Below are 21,259 nucleotides of genomic sequence, written 5' to 3'. Positions count from 1 at the left end.
CTTGTCACAGATACCTGGATCCATACTCTACCTTCAAGCAGAAAGACAATGTTACACTGTCTTTATCCACTACAGTGATGCAAGAAACAAGAGGAGGGAAATTTTGGTGTCACATCATGAGCCATGAGCAGATTATAAATAATAACATCTGAAAATTGTGGTATCTTTTACATATATATATATATATATATATATATATATATATACACTCAATCACATCAAACAAACAAAAAAAAAACATCAAGTTCTCAAATACCTAGCATTTGTTGCCACTTAACCGGGAAGGAAAGAAATGGAAAATCGAATAATGCCAAAGTAAGCACAAACTCCCTAGGCATCATTTACAGTCTTTTTGGAATACGCACGAATATAAATAAATAATTTCAAATTATAAATTAGAACTCCATAACACCAGGAGAATTGTTGGCACTTCAAGGGAGCCAAATGGAGACAACTTCGTCAAGATTTAGTTTGCTTATTTTAGAAATAACGTAAGACTGGTAGAAACAAAGAGTAACATTGCTCTTTACGTTGTAATTACTTGTTAAAATAAATATTGGTTCACCATTATTCCTCCTGAGAAGTAAGAGTCAAAAGAAAATTTTACCTCGTATTTGGAGCAAAGTACAAAAGTTTGGTCTCCTCCAGAGAAGATCTGCTTAACGATATGATATTTAAAGCGATCTGTCAAAAAAAGAATTCCAATAGCATATTTTTCAATAATTGAAACTTCTCCTTGATCCCCTTTTTCTGCTGTTGCAGAATACACTTCAGAATGGATACCTTTCCATTTTAATTGTGTCACTGAAGTAAGAAATCTTCTCCCCTGGCTTGCTGCCTAGGACTGTTTCTACTTCAATTTAAAATAAATATATAAAATGGTATCCTCCACTCTAACTCTACTCTGCCCCTCCCCAACTGCCAGCTAATCCTGACCTCATTTCTCTTTTTCATTCTAACTTTATCTTGCCACTGACCTGAAATCTGAAATGGGCACTACTCTTCACAGTAACAAATAATTCAGCATGTGAGTGTGGTGGGCCTGTGCCCCTTCAGGATGAAGCTTGCTGTGACAGGACCTCCATTTCCTGCTCCCTGCTTTACCTCCCATCACATTGTGTCCATGGTGACACTCTCCTGCTACCACGTTGCCTTTATTTCTAATACACTGCACTATTTTACATCCTGGTGCCTCTTCCCTCTCCCGTCCCTGGCACACTGGATTCTCTATGAATGAGCTCACCGAGAGCATAACCTGAATGTGCTTCTGGAAGTGCACCTTGGTGGTGCTCACAACAACTCTCTCACAGCCCTCTATACCTGGCTAACTCCAAATCATCCTCAGAGGCACATCTCAAATTTCCTCTAACCACAATACTCCTCCGTGCCTTCCTCTATGTTCCCACATTACCAAGAGCGGTACTAAAACCACATCATTTACATAATTGACATTTACCTGCTTATGTTGTAAAATCATTTTGGCAAACATTCAAGCACAAATTTAGGACCATAGAAGTCAGGTTATAATTCAACTTCAAAAATGTGTGGTTTCAAAATAACCTACAAAATACTTGAGTTTCTTAAATTGGTAAACTTCCTAAATAAATGCATTCCACTTGTGAGTGCAATGCCTTGGAGAAAAGAAAATTTACAAATAACAAAGAAGAGGACACAAAGCCATTCTTTCGCTTCTGGGAACATCACCCAAACAAAACCTTGTTTATTTTATAGTTGTACTACATTTCAGATGCTCATAAATTCCAAAAATGTTTACTGAGAGACAAATTAATGCCAGGCCCTGTGCTATATCCTAAGTTTACAAAAAGAAAAAGAGTTTGTGTGTGTCCTTGAGTTTCTTATAATACAGTAGTAACTTATAATTGTATTGTTTCAGACAAATTCCTGATCAAGCCATAAGTATGTCGCTTTATCGACTTCAAAACCAAAATTCATTATTAAATTATACTTCTTTTTAATGACACTCTAGCTCCATTTCAGCCTCAGATTTATTATTTTAAGGTGAAACAGTCATTCAATATTAATGACTACCTTACTTTGATTTCCAGTGAAACCAAGACTGCTATTTAACTATTTTTTAAGAGAAGAAAAAGACATGGCACAAAAAGAAATCACATCATGTTATACCAAAACACCAGTGGCAAAGTAGAGGTTTGTAACACAGTACAGGATTTAGAATGACCTAGGTTTAAATCTTGCCTCCAGAATCTATGCCGCCTTGGGCATATTACTTGACCTCTTTATCTCTAACAGGGTGATAACAACCACTAGCTAGTTATTTGGTTGTTTTGAGTGCTTTGCATGGTAATGAAACTTCATTGGGCATTCAAAATACACTATCATTATCAGCAACAATAAAATGTATACACCACCACCAAGGTCTGTGCAAACAAAATAACATGGTTTTAATGTATGTTCTCATCAAAACTCATGTTGAATTGTAGTAATCCCCAATGCTGGAGGTAGGGCATGGTGGGATGTGTTTGGATCATGCAGCCGGTGGGATCCCTGATGAATGGCTTGGGCCATCCCCTTGGTGATAAGTGGTAATAAGTGAGCTCTTGCTCTGAGTTCACGTGAGATCTGGTGGTGTAAAGTGTATGGCACCTCCCCTCCACTCTTTCTCTTGCTCCTGCTTCTGCCATGTGAAGTGTCTGCCCCCTCTTCACCTTCTACCATGATTATAAGATTCCTGAGGCCTCCTCAGAAGCCAAGCAGATACCTGCACCATGCTTCCTGTAAAGCCTGCAGAACCATGAGCCAATTAAAACTCTTTTCTTCATAAATCACCCAATATCAGGTGCTCCTTATAGCAATGCAAGAACAGTCTTATACAACAATATTGCCTGCTTTATTTATTCTCTAGGATCTCAACTGTAGAGCTTCATGCATAGTCAGTACTGAAATTATTTACTGATATTAAAAAATACCTTATCTTCATTCCCTCCAAAAGACCTCAGACTAATTAAGAGATACATATTCTGTAAATAACTATTTTCATCACTTAAAATACCATTACATTCAAGCGAAGATCATTCTTACCAGCTCGGGCTGTAAGCTGGCCACTGTGGGCGGCCCAGTAACCCTTGACAGGAGATGGGCACTTAACATTACAAGTGTGCCCAGTTCCTAATTGACCTCTTGCTCCACAACCAAATGCATAGATGAGTCCAGAAGAAGGCACAAAGGCTAGGGTATGTTGTCTGTGAAAAAATAATTCAACTCATCAGCATAGTTTGTACTGACGTGGGTGTACACTCTGACTCTGACTTGTAGCTTCTACATGTGAGCACAGTGCAGGGTGCTCCTATAGAGCCTTCCCCATGTTAACACGTGACTTTTCTTGCAGCAGCTGCTCTCGGTAATACTATCCTTCTCTAACACCCTGGGTCATGGGGAGGGGGGCCAGTCAGGAAAGAGCTGAATGATCTGCTGCCTGTAGCCTCTAAGATGAACGGAAAGAAGTAGGTAGACTCAGGCAAAACTTTCCAAGAAATTCTTTGGGACTCTCATTTTCCTTTCTTTATCCCTTCCCCACATCCTGCTACTCTTTATCCCAAAAGAAGCCTAATGTCTCCATGTTGCTCTGCTTTTCTAAAACCCTTCGCTGCCACACTCTACTAAGATCTGACTTTCTCCACACTTCACCGTAGGCATGCATGCAGTTAAGATCTCTTAAAACGATGGTGACTGGGTATAATCATTCTTAAATGCTACAAAGATAAGACCCATTTCTGGGTCACAGTGAATACCGGGAAGCTTTGAGGAGCACTCACCTGCCACAAGCAATCTGAGTTACTTCACTACCCATCAGCTCTAGAACTCTTCTAGGATTAACCTCATCATTCATGGAGTCATGTCCAAGTTGTCCACAGGAACCAGCACCAAAAGTAAACACACCTCCACTCTAACAAGAAACAAACACCATGTGACTTCACTGTATCTTTAAGGATAGACCTCTAAAACCTGTATACCAAATGCCTATCACAACAATGTGCACAAGAGCACTGCATTCACTTGACACTTGGCCAAAATCACTCTGTAAGGATGTTCATTAAATAGAAAAATTATAAAAAGGGAATTTCAGACTGTATCTTTACGGAACAAAGATAGCACTGCTCAAGAGAATGTAAGCCTTCTGTAAATTTTAAAAATAGTTTAAAAGTACAATGATGTGTTAGGAAGCAAAATTTTAAAAAAGGAGAAATAAGGAGGTAGGCTAAATCAGATGATTTCACATGATCATTCACATATAAGAAATTAAGTCCTCTGCAAATTCCTTGGTAAGTAAGCTGTTAACAGCTGTATTTAAATAAATGTTAAGGCATTTATTAAAGTGAACCTAGAAGAATATTTGCTCAATATAAAAATACATTTTCATTCTCTCTAGAATGTATTTAGAAGCAAAAGTAACATAATTATTTTAAAAAATTAATTTCAAAACATTTAAAATTAATTATTTTAAAACATTAATTAAATTGCTGTTTCTTTTTATGTATTTATTTGTTTTAAAGGAACATGGGATATTGTTATACACACACACACACACACACACACACACACACACACTGTCCTGTATTTTATTTATATTGAACTATTCTTAAATGTTACTAAGAGAATCTACAAGATTACCAAAGAGAATAACATAGATATATGAAAAAGTAGTCTTTTTCTATTCCTTTGGAAAGCAGCCAACCCACATTAAAGAGAGGATTCAAGTTCAAACCACAATACTGTAATCACATACCATCACTACACTAAAATAATCAAGCAATTCTAATGACCCATCTCATCCCCAGCACCAAAGCAGAATACTCTGAGCTCCTTACCTTTGTTAGAACTGCTGTGTGTTCTTCTCCACAACTAATATAGACAACCTTTTGTGTGCGTAAGAGTTTTACATGGCATGGAGACTCTCGATCTAGAATAAAATAAGTATCAGAATATCACTACCATTTGCCTTTGAGATGAAATATACACAACTATCTTGGCACGAATTTTAGATTCCTGATTACTGACACATGTTCAGTTTCCTGCCTTCATCTGTACTTGGATATCCAACAGACTTCTCAGTTTGAACTTACCTAAAGCCTACCTCATGGTTTCCCTACACTCTCCAACCCTGCCCACTCTCCAGCTCACTCCACCCCACACACAGTTTTCCCTGTTTCAGAAACAGTCATTTTGCCCTTCCAGCTGTTCCTTTATTTCAAACCACACATTCAACAGTGAACAAAACCAACTGATTTCGTCTTCAAAATACATTTAAAATCCGACTTTACTCCCACAACCTCCAAGCTGGTCTCCCAGCTTCCCCCAAAGCCAAAGTGGATGATGCTTCTTCTCCAAACTCTCAGTGTCTTCCCCTCTCACTGAGAAAAGCAGCCAAATGCTCATCCTGCCCCTTAGGACCCTGCATAACTGGACCTACACAACCTCTCTGATCTGCATCTGTGCTACTCTTCCCCTTCTTCTCGCCAGCTACATATCTTCCCACATCAGCTCCTTTGCACACCCGGTTCCTTTTGACAGGAACATTTTTTACCCAGGCGTCCCATTTCTCATCTGATTTCCTACAGGGTTGCGCTCAAACATTTTCTTATCAGAGGGGCCCTTCCTAACCACCGTATGTAAAGCAGGAAGCTGCACTCTCAAGCCTTCTGATATACTGTGTATTTACTGGTTTTATTGTACCTCCACTCGCTAGAATACAATCTCCACTGAGACAAGGATGTTCTCTATTTTGTTCACTGCTGTTCCCTTAGTACCTCACATGGAGCTAGCAAATAGTAGATCCTCAAGAAACATGTGTTAAATGAATGTGCTTCCAGACTAAACACATACATATGAAGGGCTTGCCTACCTTTTTCATCACTGAGTCCTAGCTGTCCTGCATTATTCATCCCCCAGCCAAAAACAGCTCCTGAGAGAGACAGGGCAAAGCTGTGAGCCCCTCCTGCAGCCACCTGAGCCAGTGGGATCCCCTCCAGGGACCTCACCCTCTGCGGGCTAGCTTGGGAGGGGAACTCCTTCCCTAAGCCAAGCTGCCCATGACTGTTCTTTCCCCAGGTGAAGAACTGGCCATCTGAAATAAGAACAGGATAACTGGTATTACCATCAAATGATACAAGCTCCACACACAAAAATAATCTAGTTATTAGGATCATTTATCAGTTGCCCTCAATACCAAACCCACCCAAGAGCAAAGGAACAGAGACACATCATGCTGTCAGACTGCCAAAACCAAAACTTGCATGTGATGTAACACAGAAGTAAGCTGAGTCTTACTGCCTTTCAAGGGCTAATAAAATTTATACACAGAAAATATTAAATGCGTAAGTAAATTTAATTTCAAACAAGCCAATTACCAGGCTTAAGCAAGATGAACTAACTCTGACCACACTAAGACTATGAAACCCAAGACTTCAGGAGGTCCAGCTACGACCACTTGGTCTGCTCTGCAGATGATCAAGCAGGACACAGAAGTGCAGATTTACTTAGGTTTCTCCAACTCCTTTTCTTTCATTTATTTGGGAACTTGACAGTAGAATGTAGCTTGAGAGTTAGCTGTCGCTAAGAAAAATCAATCTTCTCCATGCTCAAGAACACCTAGGTATGGTCCTGTCTCCTGCTCATCTTCCCCTGGGAAAGTTGGAGCAGCAATGATGACCACCTGCTTCATCATCCACACCCTGAGAAAATTAGCTATGCAAAGACCATCTAAGAACTGTCACTGTCCAATAGCAATGCACAGACCCTAATCAGGTAATTAAAAGTTTTGAGTTAGATAATATCACACAAAAAGACAAAGAGAAATGATTTCAAAATTAACACAGCATTCGCATATGTTTAATGTTACTTTACCAGCTGCAAGAGCCAAGCAATGCCAGTTGCCACAGGAAACTTGTAATATAGTCTGCTGGTTCAGCTTTTGTATTAACCTAAAACAGAAAAGGCTTTCTTTTTCAGATGAATATTCACACACAAACACAATTATCAGAAATATTCCCAACTAAGTAAAATATCTGTAATAAATAACATCTTGCCTACAGGTTTTTTTTTTTTTAAATCAAATATATAATCTTATGTAATATGATTCTATTAGGTCTTTCATCAGCCTCATCTCTTAGGTAGTTACTGTTTAAAACAACAACAACAATAAACACTTTTGCATTTAGACCCATAACCAAAATCTTCCATTACTTCTCACCTTGTCTTCTTCAATTCAGGGCCAAATGGAAAGAGCTACAGAAGAAAGATCCTAAGAATACGGCTGGTGTCTACATGGCTTTCAAAATAAGAGCAATGCCACCATCCAAAATAAGTGAAATGTCAATTTCACTTCTGGGTATACACATACAACATGGTACATACACACAATGGAGTATTAATTAGCCTTAAAAGGGAAGGGAGTTCTGACACATGCTTCAACATGGATGAACCTAAAGGACATTATGCTCAATGAAATAAGCCAGTCATAAAAACTGAAACTGTATGACTCCACTTATATGAAGTATTATTGTAGTCAAATTCATATAAATTGATTTTATGAAGTATCTATTGTAGTCAAATTCATATAAATTGATTTTGTGTGATAAAAACGTTCAAGAGCCCAGGCACGGTGGCTAATATTTGTAATCTTACCACTTTGGGAGGCCAAGGCGGGACAATCACTTGAAGCCAGGAATTCAAGATCAGTCTGGTCAACAAATCAAGACCCTATTTCTACAAAAAAATATTAAAAATCAACTGATTGTGGTGGCATGCACCTGCATTCCTAGCTACTTGGGAGCCTGAGGTGGGAGGATCGCCTGAGTCCGGGAGTTCAAGGCAGTGAGCTGTGATCACAGCACTGCACTCTAGCCTGGACTACAGAGTGACACCCTGTCTCAAAAAAGAAAAAAAAAAAAAAGGCAAGAAAAAAGAAAATTCCAGGGATCAGGTATACAACATTGTGAACACATTTAACACTACTGAGCTACTCACTTAAAAATAGTTAAAACGGTAAATTTTATGATATGTGTATTTTACTACAATTAAAAAAAATAAGGGCCATGCCTCTAAAACCCAAATTTCCTAGCATGGTAAAGAGGAGGGTCACATGATTTCTCTTCAAATCTTATTCCCCTGCTTGTTCATGTGAAAGAGAGAGAACAACACCTACTTCACAGAGTTGTGGTGAGAATTAAATGGAAAATTCTAGTTAAAGTGCTTGGCACTGTCTAAGAAAGTTGGGCTCCCTGGGAATACCTCCTGCTCTCCATTTTAATAGTTGACAAGTTGTCATGTTCACCTTCCATAAGTGTATTGGGCCACAGAAACTAAGGGGTCAGACGGATACCCCTTGGAAGAGGAGTATCTTAGAAGATAGATATCCTTTTGGGGAGAGGATAGAGAATTATTTAGATTGACACTTAGATACTGCTTTTGTTCACGTTTTATTTTCTCAGATATGAAAATGTAAAATAGAGTTCACAAATACATTTAGTATCAAATAGAAATGAACTTTTTTATTCATATAACTGCAGATTCATGTGTAATTTTAAGAAATAATATAAAGAAATCCCTTATATAATTTGTCCAGTTTCCCCTGATAGGATTTTGTAAAACTATGTATAATATAACCAGGATATTGAGGATATGAACATTAATACAATCTGCCAATCTTAATCATATTTCTCCATTTTTACTTGTACTCACTTCTGGGTATTAATTTTATCATGTAAGTTCAAGTACCTACTGCCACAGTCATGTGGGAACCAAACAGTTCCAACACAAGAACTCCTCGTGTTAAACTTTTATAACCACTCCTCTTCTCCTGTTCCTAATCCTTGGAACCACTAATCTATCCTCCATTTCTAAAATTCAGTTATTTTAAAAATGCCTATAAATGAAATCATACAGTAGGTAATCTTTTGGGATTGGCTTTTTTTCACTCAGATGAATTCCCTGGATATTCACCCAAGCTGTGTTAATCCATAGTTCGTAGAACACCACTATTTTCTAAAATTGAAAACTGCATTACCGCCAATGAGACCAATGTTTCTCAGGTTGCTATATAGCAACAACCCTTTTTCCTATCAAGTTTACACTCAAATTCCCCACCACCATTACCCTTGTCACAATCTGCTGTAGAAAAGAAGCAGGTCAAAAGAACAAAGATAGATAATAGAGAAACTGTACCCTTGAGGTGGGGAAGAGGGTTCACATACAGTGCAAGCACATACTGTGCTTTACCTGCTTGTCTCCTTCTATCCTCCCCATAACTCTGTAAGGTACACAATAAGTAATTCCATTTTTAAGTTAGGAAACTGAGGCTTAGAAAAGTTAAACAACTTGCCCAAGGTCTTTCACCTTACAAGTAACAGACCCAGTATTAGAATCTAAGGCTTGTTTGATATCAAAGCTATGTTACTTTCCACAATACAAAGATATAAATGAAAAAAATTATTTCTATTAACTTATAATAGAAAATCACATACAAATCAAAGTCTTAGAAGTCATCTTAATTTGAACATGACTAATGAATATTAAGCTATTACTGTAGCACAGATTACTTCATTTTTAAAAATGAAATGCCATTAAAAACCTCAATTGTGTTTCGGTCATCAACAAATGAAATATTTTTGTCATTAATGCTAAAAATATTTTCCCTAATATTACACATAACATAAAATCTAGCACTTCTTTTTTCTTACTGCCACACTTCCTCTCACCACAAAATTAAATCAGTTTTTGGAAGAAATGAATCTAAGACATTACCTGCCCTAAATCAGGAAATGAATCAAATCACTCTTAGCTCCTTGCTCCTCGTATTTAACACAGCTTTTGATTAAAGAGACAAAAATCTAAGAAGGGCAAAAAGGAAGAGGAAGAAGAATATGCTGTCCTTTAAAAGGGACAATAATTAGGCAGAGGAGGAGAGGCCATTTATTAAATTGTATTGAGCAATGTTATGTGTCAGGTACTCCTAGCAGATAATGCTAAAATAAGTCATCCAATTATCCTGCCATTAATAGTTCACAGCTTTGTAATAAAAACAGATATTAAATAATTACAAAGTGTGTGACAAGTACTACAGTAGTGGTATGTGGTACATTCATAGCATAAAGGAGTAAAAATCAAATAAATAAAATGGCAGCTCTTTGATCATTAAGAACCTTCAACAAACTCATACACTACCCCTAAAATGTCCCTCTGAAAGTAACTTTAATATTTGGGATGTTCTCTTAGTAGCAACTAATAGATACTTTGACATCAAAGCTATGTTACTTTCTACAATAGAAAGGTATAAATTAATGAATTTATTTCAATTAACTTATAAGAGAAAACTATGTACAAATCAAAGCCTTGGAAGTCAACCATAATTTGAACACTACTAGTGAATATTAAGCTATATTGTCATACAGATTACTTCATTTTTAAAAATGAAACGCCGTTAAAAACCTTAATTGTGTTTTGGGTTGATTTTGATTGAATAGCTAAATCATCTAAGATTTAGATTTAAGTAAATCTTTAAGAGACTCAAAACCTACTGTATTAATATTTTTGCATTAAAAAATCTGTGTATATCTGGTATTTTAGCTGTTTGTAATGCTTCATGTAATTTGGTCTTTCATTAGAGTAACAGGTGAGCCTTGTGATTCTATTTCAAAGTACTTAATTCAGCAATTCAGACTTGCAATTTTCAGTTGAAGGTTAGTAAGTCTACGATGTGAAAGATGTCTTTTTTATTCATTTATTGACTGCCAGGCACTCAGCAAGCAACCAGGCTACTAGAATAAAGTACAGTTCCCAACAGACTCACATTTTTTAACCAGAGACAGACACTTGTATAAATAATTACAACTTTTGTGACAAGTGCTATAACAGTAGAAGGCACAGAAGCGTCACAAAGAAAATAGCAATTAAATGAAGAAAACAGGAGAAAAGCAAGGAGTCTAACAAATCAACAGCAGGAAATAATATTTAAAAAGACTAACATTTGAAAACCATATTCCTCTCTGTGACATTCTTACCTGGGCACTGCCACAGAATCTTCAGTAGTCATGAGTCCTAGTTGACCATCACTCCCTGCACCCCAAGAAAACAGCTGACCCCGGTCACTGAGGGCCAGACTGTGAGACTCTCCACATGCCACATGAATGATATGCTGATCTGCCAGAGCTCCAATTTGTTCTGAAAGAGACCAAACCAAAGGAAGAAAATGTACAACCTAGAAAAAGGAATACTGCTACCATTACACAGGATTATCTTCCTGGGCGGTTTTATTTTTTAACAAGAACCACTTAATCTGAATATTTATAGAGACCATAAATTTCACATATTTCTAAACTCTATCAATTTACATTCAGCGACCCAGGGTAACATACATAACTATAGTAGCACACATATCCCAGATGATCCCTGAACCTATAGAGCCATGTATGTGCCTTGTGCTTCTCTATCCAGGGAGAAGCCTGAAGGTTTACTATTTGGAGATGTTCCATCAAAGAGGCCTAAATGTTGAGTGGAAATGAAATATATTCCTAAAACTAGTGGGAGTGAGTGAAACTCTGCCTGGAACAATGAGACCCTCTCCCCACGACACAAACACACCCACAATTCTAAACAGCTTTCTCCTCTCAGTTCTGGAACACAGTCATGTACGTATCCAGCCAGGAAACAGAAGGATTTCTCTCTGTGAAAACTGGCCCAAAAGAAAAGACCCACAGATAGTGACACTGGTACGTCCCTCAATGAAATGTCCAGCTTCCCACCAGTCAGTAAGAATCACCCATACGCACACAGCTCCACTCACATTTTAGCACTTTACTCTTAAATGTAAAAGGTCACAAAAGGATCACCCTATGTGTGAGGAAAACTTTAAAAAGAAAGGCAAAGAACAACATAAACAGAAGGAAGTGAACTCTGAAGAAACAGATCACACAGGGAGCAGTTTCTTAAAAGTCTTTAGAGAAATAAATGAAGATATCTCCATTCATGAACTAGAAAAAGAGTGCTATAGGAAAGTATTACTCAAACATTCAGGAAACAAACAAAAATATCTTGGAAACCAAAAATGTGGCAGGATAAATGAAAAAAAAAAAAAAACCTTCAAAGCAGGATTGAAAGTTAGAAATGAGAAAATTTTCTAGCAAATAGAAGAAGGCAAAGAGAAAATCAGAAGGAAAAAAAGATAAGAAATTAAAGGATTATTCCAAGAGGTCCAACATCCAGAAAGAGAATAAAGAAAACACAAGATAAAAATACTGGAAAAAAAAAAAAAGGAAAAATTTCACACTGAAAGGATCTATTAAGTGTCTGGAATAATGATCAACAAAATATCTACTGTAGAACCATCTTGAAATTTCAAAATACCAAGAAAGAGTCTACAAGTTTCTAGAAAAGAAAGTGTTTAGATACAATAGAACAGGGATCAGAATGGCATCAGACTTCTCAGAAGCAACACCGAAGACTGAAAGACAACGGAGTGATGCCCTTACAATTCTGAAGGAAAGTGATATCCAATCAAGAATTCAATACCCAACCAACTGTAAACTAAATATGAGGCAAAGGGGACAAAGGGTAGTTTTGGAGATGTAAAGCTCTCAAAATATTTTACCTCCCATACTGCTTTCCTCAGAAAGCTACTGGAAGATATGCCTCCCAAACAAAGAACTCAGGATTTAGGAACCAAGAATCTCACACAGACAGGAAAGAGGTGAAGAACCTTTCTAGACAGCTATGCAGCATGCCTACGAAGCAAAGGTGAAGGGATGTCTCCAAAGTGAAAAATAAAACACTATTTAAAGAGTTTTAGAGCATTACAAGTTTTACAATTCTACCAGAGATACACAGGTTAGGTTAGATATAGATTACTGTGGGGGGCGGGGGGGGGGGGGACTGAAGTCATTAACTTCAGGAAATACTAAATGATTTATTAGAAAGAAAAGCAATCATGGTACATGCAGTCATAATAACCAAACAAAAATACTTTCCATAGTTAATAACTGTCAAATTTTATTTACAAGAGTAACTATTTAGGGAAGGATCAGTGTCTGGTGGTGAGAAAGAGAAAAGGGTGGGTAGAGAATATAACAGAACTCTAATTTTTCCCAGTGTGAAGTTTCCAGATTATGTCCAATATTGAAAAAAAAATCAAGAAGTAGTATTATAAGCATGTTATTTGGAAACATAAAGGTAAACAGGAAAAAAAAAAGCTAAGGAGTTGAAATGACAGCCTCTGGGAGTGAGATTCAAGGATAAGGACAGGTGAGGCAGGGAACTGTTATTTAACTAAACACAGTTTGCATATATTCCTTCAAAATAATAACATTTTTATAAAGTTAACTGAAAATATGATAATGCCAGGGAAATTACCATAATAAACAGAAAGTTCTATAGTTCCTATTCCCATTATCCATCTTCTTTAACCTCTACTCGCTACTTACTTCCCAACTCAGCCTTGCACCAGGTACAAACAACAGTCCTATCCTTATCTTGCAAAAATGTAAGGAACTCTATCAAAGGAGACCAAGTGGCTCAGACTCCACTCTAACCAAATTTCCACCTGTACCAATTCCAGGACTTGGACAGCTTTTCTGTTCTCTAGGCCTGGGACCTAGCCTGATACCTCAGTCACGACTGAGGCCTGTCCCTCGGTACCTAACCTTTCTACTTACGGACCAGCAGCCTTACCTGTCTCAATGTTAGCATAATGATCTAACACAACACTAATAAGTCTCCCCATTATCCTGACAGGACATTGTTGCTCTGATCTGTCTGCCGTCTTCTTGCCTTCAATCTCTCAATATCATCCCTCTCTTGATCTTGTCTTAACTACAGCTGAGTAGCCCCAAAAGGGAACATCTGGATTCCAGCAACCCCTGACTCCCAGTCAGGTCAATCTCTCAGCAAACCAATTCCTGTCCCATCACTCATCAACCACTAAAAGAGACTTCCAGCTACCTTCACCACAACAATAAAACCTGCAGCCACAAAGGCAGAAATACTGTTCAGCAATACAAATGCTGACGAAGAAGCAAACCACTGGTTACACAAGTCTAACTTAATCTATGTCTTCCTGGACAGAAAACTGTGCTCATCAAACTCATGCTGGAGATCTGTCACTTTGTAACTATAATCCCTCTTCTAGAATCTACCCTCCAGGTCTGCACAGTGTGCTGATGAATGCCTCATTCACTCCTCTCTCTGAATATACCCCTGCCCCACTTGGGAACATTCAGGCTGCAGTGTCCTCTGATTCATTTTCACATGCAGTCTCTTCTGATTCATTCCATCAAGACTATACACCATATTTTGCAGATCATGATAGAACCTCAACCCACACATTAAAATAACTAAACACACTGAAGAAGCATTTGGCATTTTTTGAGGATGAAAGTATATTTTCTCTCTGATCCTTTCACAGCAATACTTTAAAGTCTTCAGAAGTCTTTAGCAATGTTTCCAATTCTGAACGAGTCATGGTAGGTAGGGCAGCACAGTGGCCAATGTGGAGTGCTGCTTACAGCTAGTCAGCAGTTCAGCTGGACTTGCATTATTAAGGTTAGTTCTACTTGGCTATTGAGCCCATCATAACTTTTAAATGTTTTTTGAGTTAATGGTAAATTTGTCATTTAATCACCAAAAGATGGTAACTGAGAAGGATGATATGAGTCTAGAGGGTAGATGGATGATGCAGATTCTTAAGCCTTGCAACAACCCTGTGAGGCAAGGGCAGCATAGCTGTCTTCAGCTCAGAAAGAGGATGTAATTTGGCCAAGACTCACAACTAATGAGTGGTGGAACTGGGATGGACACCAGGTCTGTCTGACTTCAAAACCTATTATACTTAACTAAGCTATATTATCTTCCCTCAGGGAAAAGAATCAGACAGATTTTAAATTGGTAAAAGTAACCTATAAAGTGAATACCCTACTTACAAATCATGGAAAATTAACTCTCTTTCCTCATCGTCTGTTCAGATGAGAAACACATCCAATGGCTTACGGTTAACAATATCAGAGGCTGGGTGGAAAGGACAGTAGTTCACATTTATCTGAGGTTTTGCTTTCCAGAGTTTCAGTTACCTGCAATCAGTGCAGTGCAAAAATATTAAATGGAAATTTCCAGAATTAAGCAACTCATAAGTTTCAAATTGCACACCATTCTGAGTTGTGTGATAAAATCTCTTGCTGTCCCACTCTGCCTGAGACATGACTCATCCCTTTGCCCAGCATATCCATGCTGTATATTCTCCCTGCCTGTTAGTCCCTTCATAGCCGCCTTGGTTATCAGATTGAAAAAACATAGCATCTATAGCATTTGGTACTATCCAGGGTTTCAGGCATCTACCGGGGGTCTTCGAACACATCTCCTGCAGACAAGGAGGGACTACTACATAGGGTATATACAGAATTAGTGATTAACAGTTGGCACTAAGGTTTTAACTAATAAAACGATAATAAAATAAACGTAAGCAGTTGGTAGGACAAAGAGGGTTAAACTTTCACCACTTAGATCTCTCCTTTCTGCTTTTCCCCAAATTGTCTACTCTACAATTATACTTTTCTTTAGTAGTAAAACTCAAGACAGAGACATACTGTAGGAAACCCAGCTGTTCGCTCTACCATTCTACACATTCTAAATCCTCACATTCACCGTAACTCTGATTTCCTGTTCCCACTGAACTCTTACCCTATCTTGCCTCTCACTGCTACACTCTGTTCTCCCAACTACTTTTCCTCCAAAGTACTATCAACCCAGTCTGTGGGGTGCAGCAGACTTTTACAGAAAGTCTCAGTGATGGAGATACACTTTATCTCAGCAAACCACTCAAAACAAAATATTATACACTCAAGTACCTCTGCAGTTCTCAACACAGAAGAGGGACTGGTATCTAATTTTCATCCTAGTCTCCCCACCTCCCACAACATGACTAAGCTCTCCTTCCCTCATTTTCTTTGTTTCTGTATCTAAAAGGTCCTTTTCCAAAGCCATATTCCAATTTCTTTCTTAATTAATTACTTTGGTTTAAACATTTTGGGGTATCTGGACTATTTTCATAAAAGGTATTCTATCTTGTTTCTGAGCCAAGGCACTGAAACCAGAGTTAGCTTTTAAAAATTTTTAATTATCATAGAATAAACCTGACTTTTTGGTACGTAAGTCTATGAATTCGAACACATGTAACTACCACCACAATCAAGATACAGAACAGTCCCATCACCCCAAAAATGCTCCTCATGCTATTTCTTGTAGTCGCACCCTCTCCTCGTCCTTAACCCCTGACAACCAACAATTTGTTTTCTCTCACTACAGTTTTCAGTTTTTTATACTGTCCTGTAAATGGAATCATACAGTGTCTAACCCTTTGAAACTAGATTGTTTTACTCATAATGCCTCTGAGATTCAATTAAGTGGTTGCATGTATCAACAGTTTGTTCCTTTTTTTGATGAGGAGTATTCCACTGTACTATGGATGACAGACAGAGCAATGTTCCCAGTTTTTAGTGATTATAAACAGAGATGCAATGAACATTCATATACAGCTTATTGTATAACAGTAAGTTTTCCTAGCACTGGAGTAAATCTCCAGGTGTGAGATTGCTAGGTCATGTGGTAAATATATGTTTAATTAATTTCTTTTTTAAAAAAATCTGCCAAAACATTTTCCATTAACACCAGCAATTAGGTCCAGTTGCTCTGCATCCTTGTCAGCACTTGCTATTATCAGTATTTAATTTTACCCACTCTAAAAAGTAAAATGGGTTTTCATCATGGTTTTAATTTGCATTTCCCTAGTGGCTAAAGATGTCACACATCTTTTAATGTGCTTATTTGCCATCCACCCTCTTTGGATAAGTGTCTGTTCTAAGTTCTTGCCCATTTTTAAAATTAAATTTTTTATTTCACTATTGTTGAGCTGTTTTTTAAATATATTCTGGATATAAGTCCTTGGTCAGATATGTGATTTGCAAATAATTTCTCCAGCCTGTAGACTGTCTTTTCATTCTCTTAATGCACTCATAGATGAAGTCCACGTTAACGACTTTTTCCTTTATAGACTATGTTTTTAGTGTCATGTCTAAGAACTCTCTGCCTAGCCTCAGATCATGAAGAATTTCTCCTCTGCTTTCTTCTGAAAGCTTTATAGTCTCACATTTTACATTGAGATCTGTGATTCATTTTGAGTTGTTTTAAAAAGGTGTGACATTTAGATCAAGGTTCTTTTTAACATATGTATGTCCAAGTGTTCACTACCCTTTGATAAAAAACAAAATTCTTTCTATATGGAATATCTTTCACATTTCTATCAAAAGTCAATTAACCACATTTGTGTGGATATATTTCTGTGCTTTATTCTGTTCCACCGGACCAATTCTACACCTCTGTCAGTACCACATAGCCTGGATTACTATACCTTTATAGTAAGTCTTAAAATCAGGTAATTCCTTCAACTTTATTCTTGTTTTTCAAAATTGCTCCAGGTATTCTAGATCCTTTACTTTCCCATATAAACTTTATAATCAGCTTGTCTATATCTACAAAAAAAAAAAAAAAAAAAGAAAGAAACCTACTGGAATTTTAGCTGAAATTGTGTTAAATCTATATGCCAATTTGAGAAGAACTGAAATATTTACCATGTTAAGGACTTTAATCCATGAACACAATACGTCTCTCCAGTTACAGAGGTTTCTGATTTCTTCTACCAGACTTTTATAGTTTTCAACATATAAATCTGTTTCGTTAAAGTCATACTAAGTATTTTATTTGTTTGGGACAACTATAAATTGTATTTTTTTATTCCAGTTTCCATCTGCATATTGTTGATATATACAAGTTGATTTTTGTGTACTGATCTTGAATCCTACAAATTTAACTCATAGTTTAAAAAAATTTTTCAATATAGACATTGCAATTTTCAGTGGATTTTTTTTTCTGAGAACAGAGACTGTTTTCTTTTTCTTCCTTTCCAATTTGTTTGCTTCCCCCCAGCACCTGCCCCCATTATTCTTTCCTTATTACACTGGCTAGAACTTCTAGTATGATGCTGAATAGGAGTAGTGAGAGTAGACATCCTTGCCATATTCCTAATCTTAGTGCAATGGTCTGAATGTTTGAATCCCCGAAAATATATATGCTGAAATCACCCCCAAGGTGATGGTGTTAGGAAATGCTGCCTTTGGGAAAGTGATTAGGTCAGAGGGCAAAGCCCTCTTGGTTGACATTAGTGCCCTTATAAAGAGACCACAGAGGAGCTAACTAGTCCTTTTCACTACGTGAGGATAGAGCTAAAAAGGTGCCATCTATGAGGAAGACAGTGCTCAGCAGACACCAAATCTGTTGGCACCTTGACCTTGAACTTTCCAGCCTCCAGAACTATAAGAATAAATGTTTGTTCTTTATACACCAACAAGTTTGTAGTATTTTTGTTACAGCACCCCAAATGAACTAAAAGAATACAATCTTTCAACAATGCTTGATGTAGCTGTAAGATTTGTTGGGAGACGTCCTTCATCAGGTTGAAAAGTTTCCTTCTACTTCTAGTGTGTTTCTCATGAGAGTTCTTACCATAAACAGATGCTGCATAATGTCAAATCCTGTTTTCTGTATCAATTGACATAATCATGTGAGTTTCTTCTTCAGGTTGTCTTCCCTATTGTTTGGAGGAGATTTTATTTCATCAGTATCATTTCTCATTTAAATGCTTGACAACATTTGGCAGAGAAACCAAGTGAGTCTAGAGATTTTATTTATTTGTTTATTTATTTATGAGTCTAGAGATTTTATTTATTTATTTATTTGTGAGTCTAGAGATTTTATTTATTTATTTATTTGTTTGTTTGTTTCTTTAGAGACAGAGTCTCTGTTGCCCAGGCTGGAGTGCAGTGGTGCAATCTCAGCTCACTGCAATCTCTGCCTCCTGGGTTCAAGCAATTCTCCTGCCTCAGCCTCCTGAGTAGCAGAAAGTACAGGCATGCATCACCATGCCCAGGTTAATTTTTTGTATTTTTAGTAGAGACAGGGTTTCGCTAAAAATACAATATGTTGGCCAGCCTGGTCTCGAACTCCTGGCTTCAAGCGATCTGCCCACCTCAGCCTCCCAAAGTGCTGGGATTATAGGCATGAACCACTGTGCCCAGCCAATGGAAATTTCTTTTTAAGGCTATAAACCCTGAATTCCATTCTTTATAGTTATAGATAACCTACTGAGATTATTTATACCATCTTGGGTGAGTTTTTTGATGAGTTAGTGGTTTTGGAAGAATTGTCCATTTGATCCAAGCTGTTAAATGTACATAGAGAGAACATATATATGAGATTCCATTGCTAAGATTTTAATATCTATAGGGCCTGCAGGGTAATGATACCATCTGTTTCATTGATACTGGTAACTTGTGTTTTCTTTTTTTACTCTTTGACTCTCTTGCTAAAGGTTTATCATTTTATTGATCTTTTCAAAGAGCTAGCTTTTGGTTCTACCGATTTTCTCTATTGTTCTTCTATTTTCAGTAACATTGATTTCTACTTTCATCATTGTAACTTCTTTCCCTGTACTTGCCTTTTGTTTATTATGCTCTTAATATTTTTCTTAGTTCATTAGTGAAGGCTTAAATTATTGATTGAATATTTTTCTTTCTAAATAAGCTTTTAATGCCATAAAGTTCTCTCTAAGCACTGCTCTAAGCTACATCCCACAAATTTTGATATATTGGATTTTCATTTTCTTTCAGTTCAAAATATTTTTAAATTTCCCTTGAGAACTCCTCTTCAAACCACTGATTATTTGTAAGGCTTCTGCTTAATTTTAATCTAAGAGTTTGAAGACTTTCCTGTTATTTTCCTGTTATTTATTTCTAGTCGAATTACAGCATAGTGAGAGAACATACTTTTAATTGTTGCAATTATTTAAAATTTGTTCAGGTTTGTGTTATGATTCAAAATATGCTCTATCTTGGTGAATGTTCTATAGGCACTTGAAAAAAGTGTGTATTCTGCTGTTGAATAGGATGTTCTATAAATATCAACCATTCCAGTTGGTTTGATGGTGCACTTCTATATCCTCACTGATGTTCTATCTATTAGTTCTATTTATCACAAGAGTGAAAACCCTCCAAATAAATTGTAGATTTCTCTATTTTTCCTTTTATTTCTGTAAGTTTTTGTTTAATGTATTTTGAAGCTCAGCTTTTAGGTATACACACATTTAGGATTCCTAAGTTTTCTTGATGAACTAACTTTATTTATTGGTTTTTTTCCTTTAAGTTCCGAGATACAGATGCAGAACATGCAGGTTTGTTACATAGTTATACATGTGCCTTGTGTTTTGCTGCACCTATCAACCCATCACCTAGGTTTTAAGCCTACATGCATTACTCATTTTTCCTGAAGCTCTCCCTCCCTTGCCCCCAACCAAAAGGCCCCAGTGTGTGTTCTTCCCCTACCTGTGTCCATGTGTTCTCATTGTTCAACTCCCATGAGAATATGTGGTGTTTGGTTTTCTGTTCCTGTGTTAGTTTGCTGAGGATGATGGCTTCCAGCATCATCAATGTCCTAGCAAAGAACAAGATCTCATTCCTTTCATGGCTGCATAGTATTCCATGGTGTGTATGTGCCACATCTTCCTTATCCAGTCTATCACTGATGGGCATTTGGGTTGGTTCCATGTCTTTGATATTGTAAACCGTGCTGCAATAAACGCTCGTGTGTATCTGTCTTTATAGAATGATTTTTATTCCTTTGGGTATATACCCAGTAATGGGATTAGTGGGTCAAATGGTATTTCTGATTCTATACACTTGAGGAATCACCACACGGTCTTCCACAATGGTTGAACTAATTTACATTCCTACCAACAGTGTAAAAGCATTTCTACTTCTCCACAGCCTCACCAGCATCTATTGTTTCTGAACTTTTTAATAATCGCCATTCTGACTGGCATGAGATGGTATCTCATTGTGGTTTTGATTTGCATTTCTCTGATGATCAGCAATGTTGATTTTTCATTATGTTTCTTGGCCACATAAATGTCTTCTTTTGAGAAGTGTCTGTTCATATCCTTTGCCTACTTTTTGATGAGGTTTTTTTTTTTCTTATAAATTTATTTATTTATTTATTTATTTATTTATTTTTGAGACGGAGTTTCGCTCTTGTTACCCAGGCTGGAGTGCAATGGTGCGATCTCGGCTCACCGCAACCTCCGCCTCCTGGGCTCAGGCAATTCTCCTGCCTCAGCCTCCTGAGTTGCTGGGAT

General features: G+C 37.2%; 1 protein-coding gene across 6 annotated transcripts in view; it reads right to left on the bottom strand.

Moving 5' to 3' along the window:
• Nucleotides 1-21,259, bottom strand: part of HERC3 (HECT and RLD domain containing E3 ubiquitin protein ligase 3) — a 113,993-nt gene that overhangs the window by 47,119 nt on the left and 45,615 nt on the right. For all 6 annotated transcript variants that reach the window (XR_012516881.1, XM_074396427.1, XM_074396426.1 and 3 more), the window contains 7 exons: nt 11,037-11,196; nt 6,883-6,959; nt 5,882-6,103; nt 4,848-4,939; nt 3,795-3,925; nt 3,061-3,221; nt 608-684 (listed from right to left, as the gene is read on the bottom strand). Coding sequence is in view for 5 of the 6 variants with exons in the window: in XM_074396427.1 (XP_074252528.1) it covers nt 608-684; nt 3,061-3,221; nt 3,795-3,925; nt 4,848-4,939; nt 5,882-6,103; nt 6,883-6,959; nt 11,037-11,196 (920 nt within the window). In the remaining variant the exon portion in view is untranslated. The remainder of the gene's footprint in view (nt 1-607; nt 685-3,060; nt 3,222-3,794; nt 3,926-4,847; nt 4,940-5,881; nt 6,104-6,882; nt 6,960-11,036; nt 11,197-21,259) is intronic.

The sequence above is a fragment of the Saimiri boliviensis genome, chromosome 3 (genome assembly GCF_048565385.1).
Source record: "Saimiri boliviensis isolate mSaiBol1 chromosome 3, mSaiBol1.pri, whole genome shotgun sequence".
NCBI classification, from domain to species: Eukaryota; Metazoa; Chordata; class Mammalia; order Primates; family Cebidae; genus Saimiri; species Saimiri boliviensis.
Note: the sequence above shows the minus strand (reverse complement) of the source record. Positions and strands in the feature narration are given on the sequence as shown.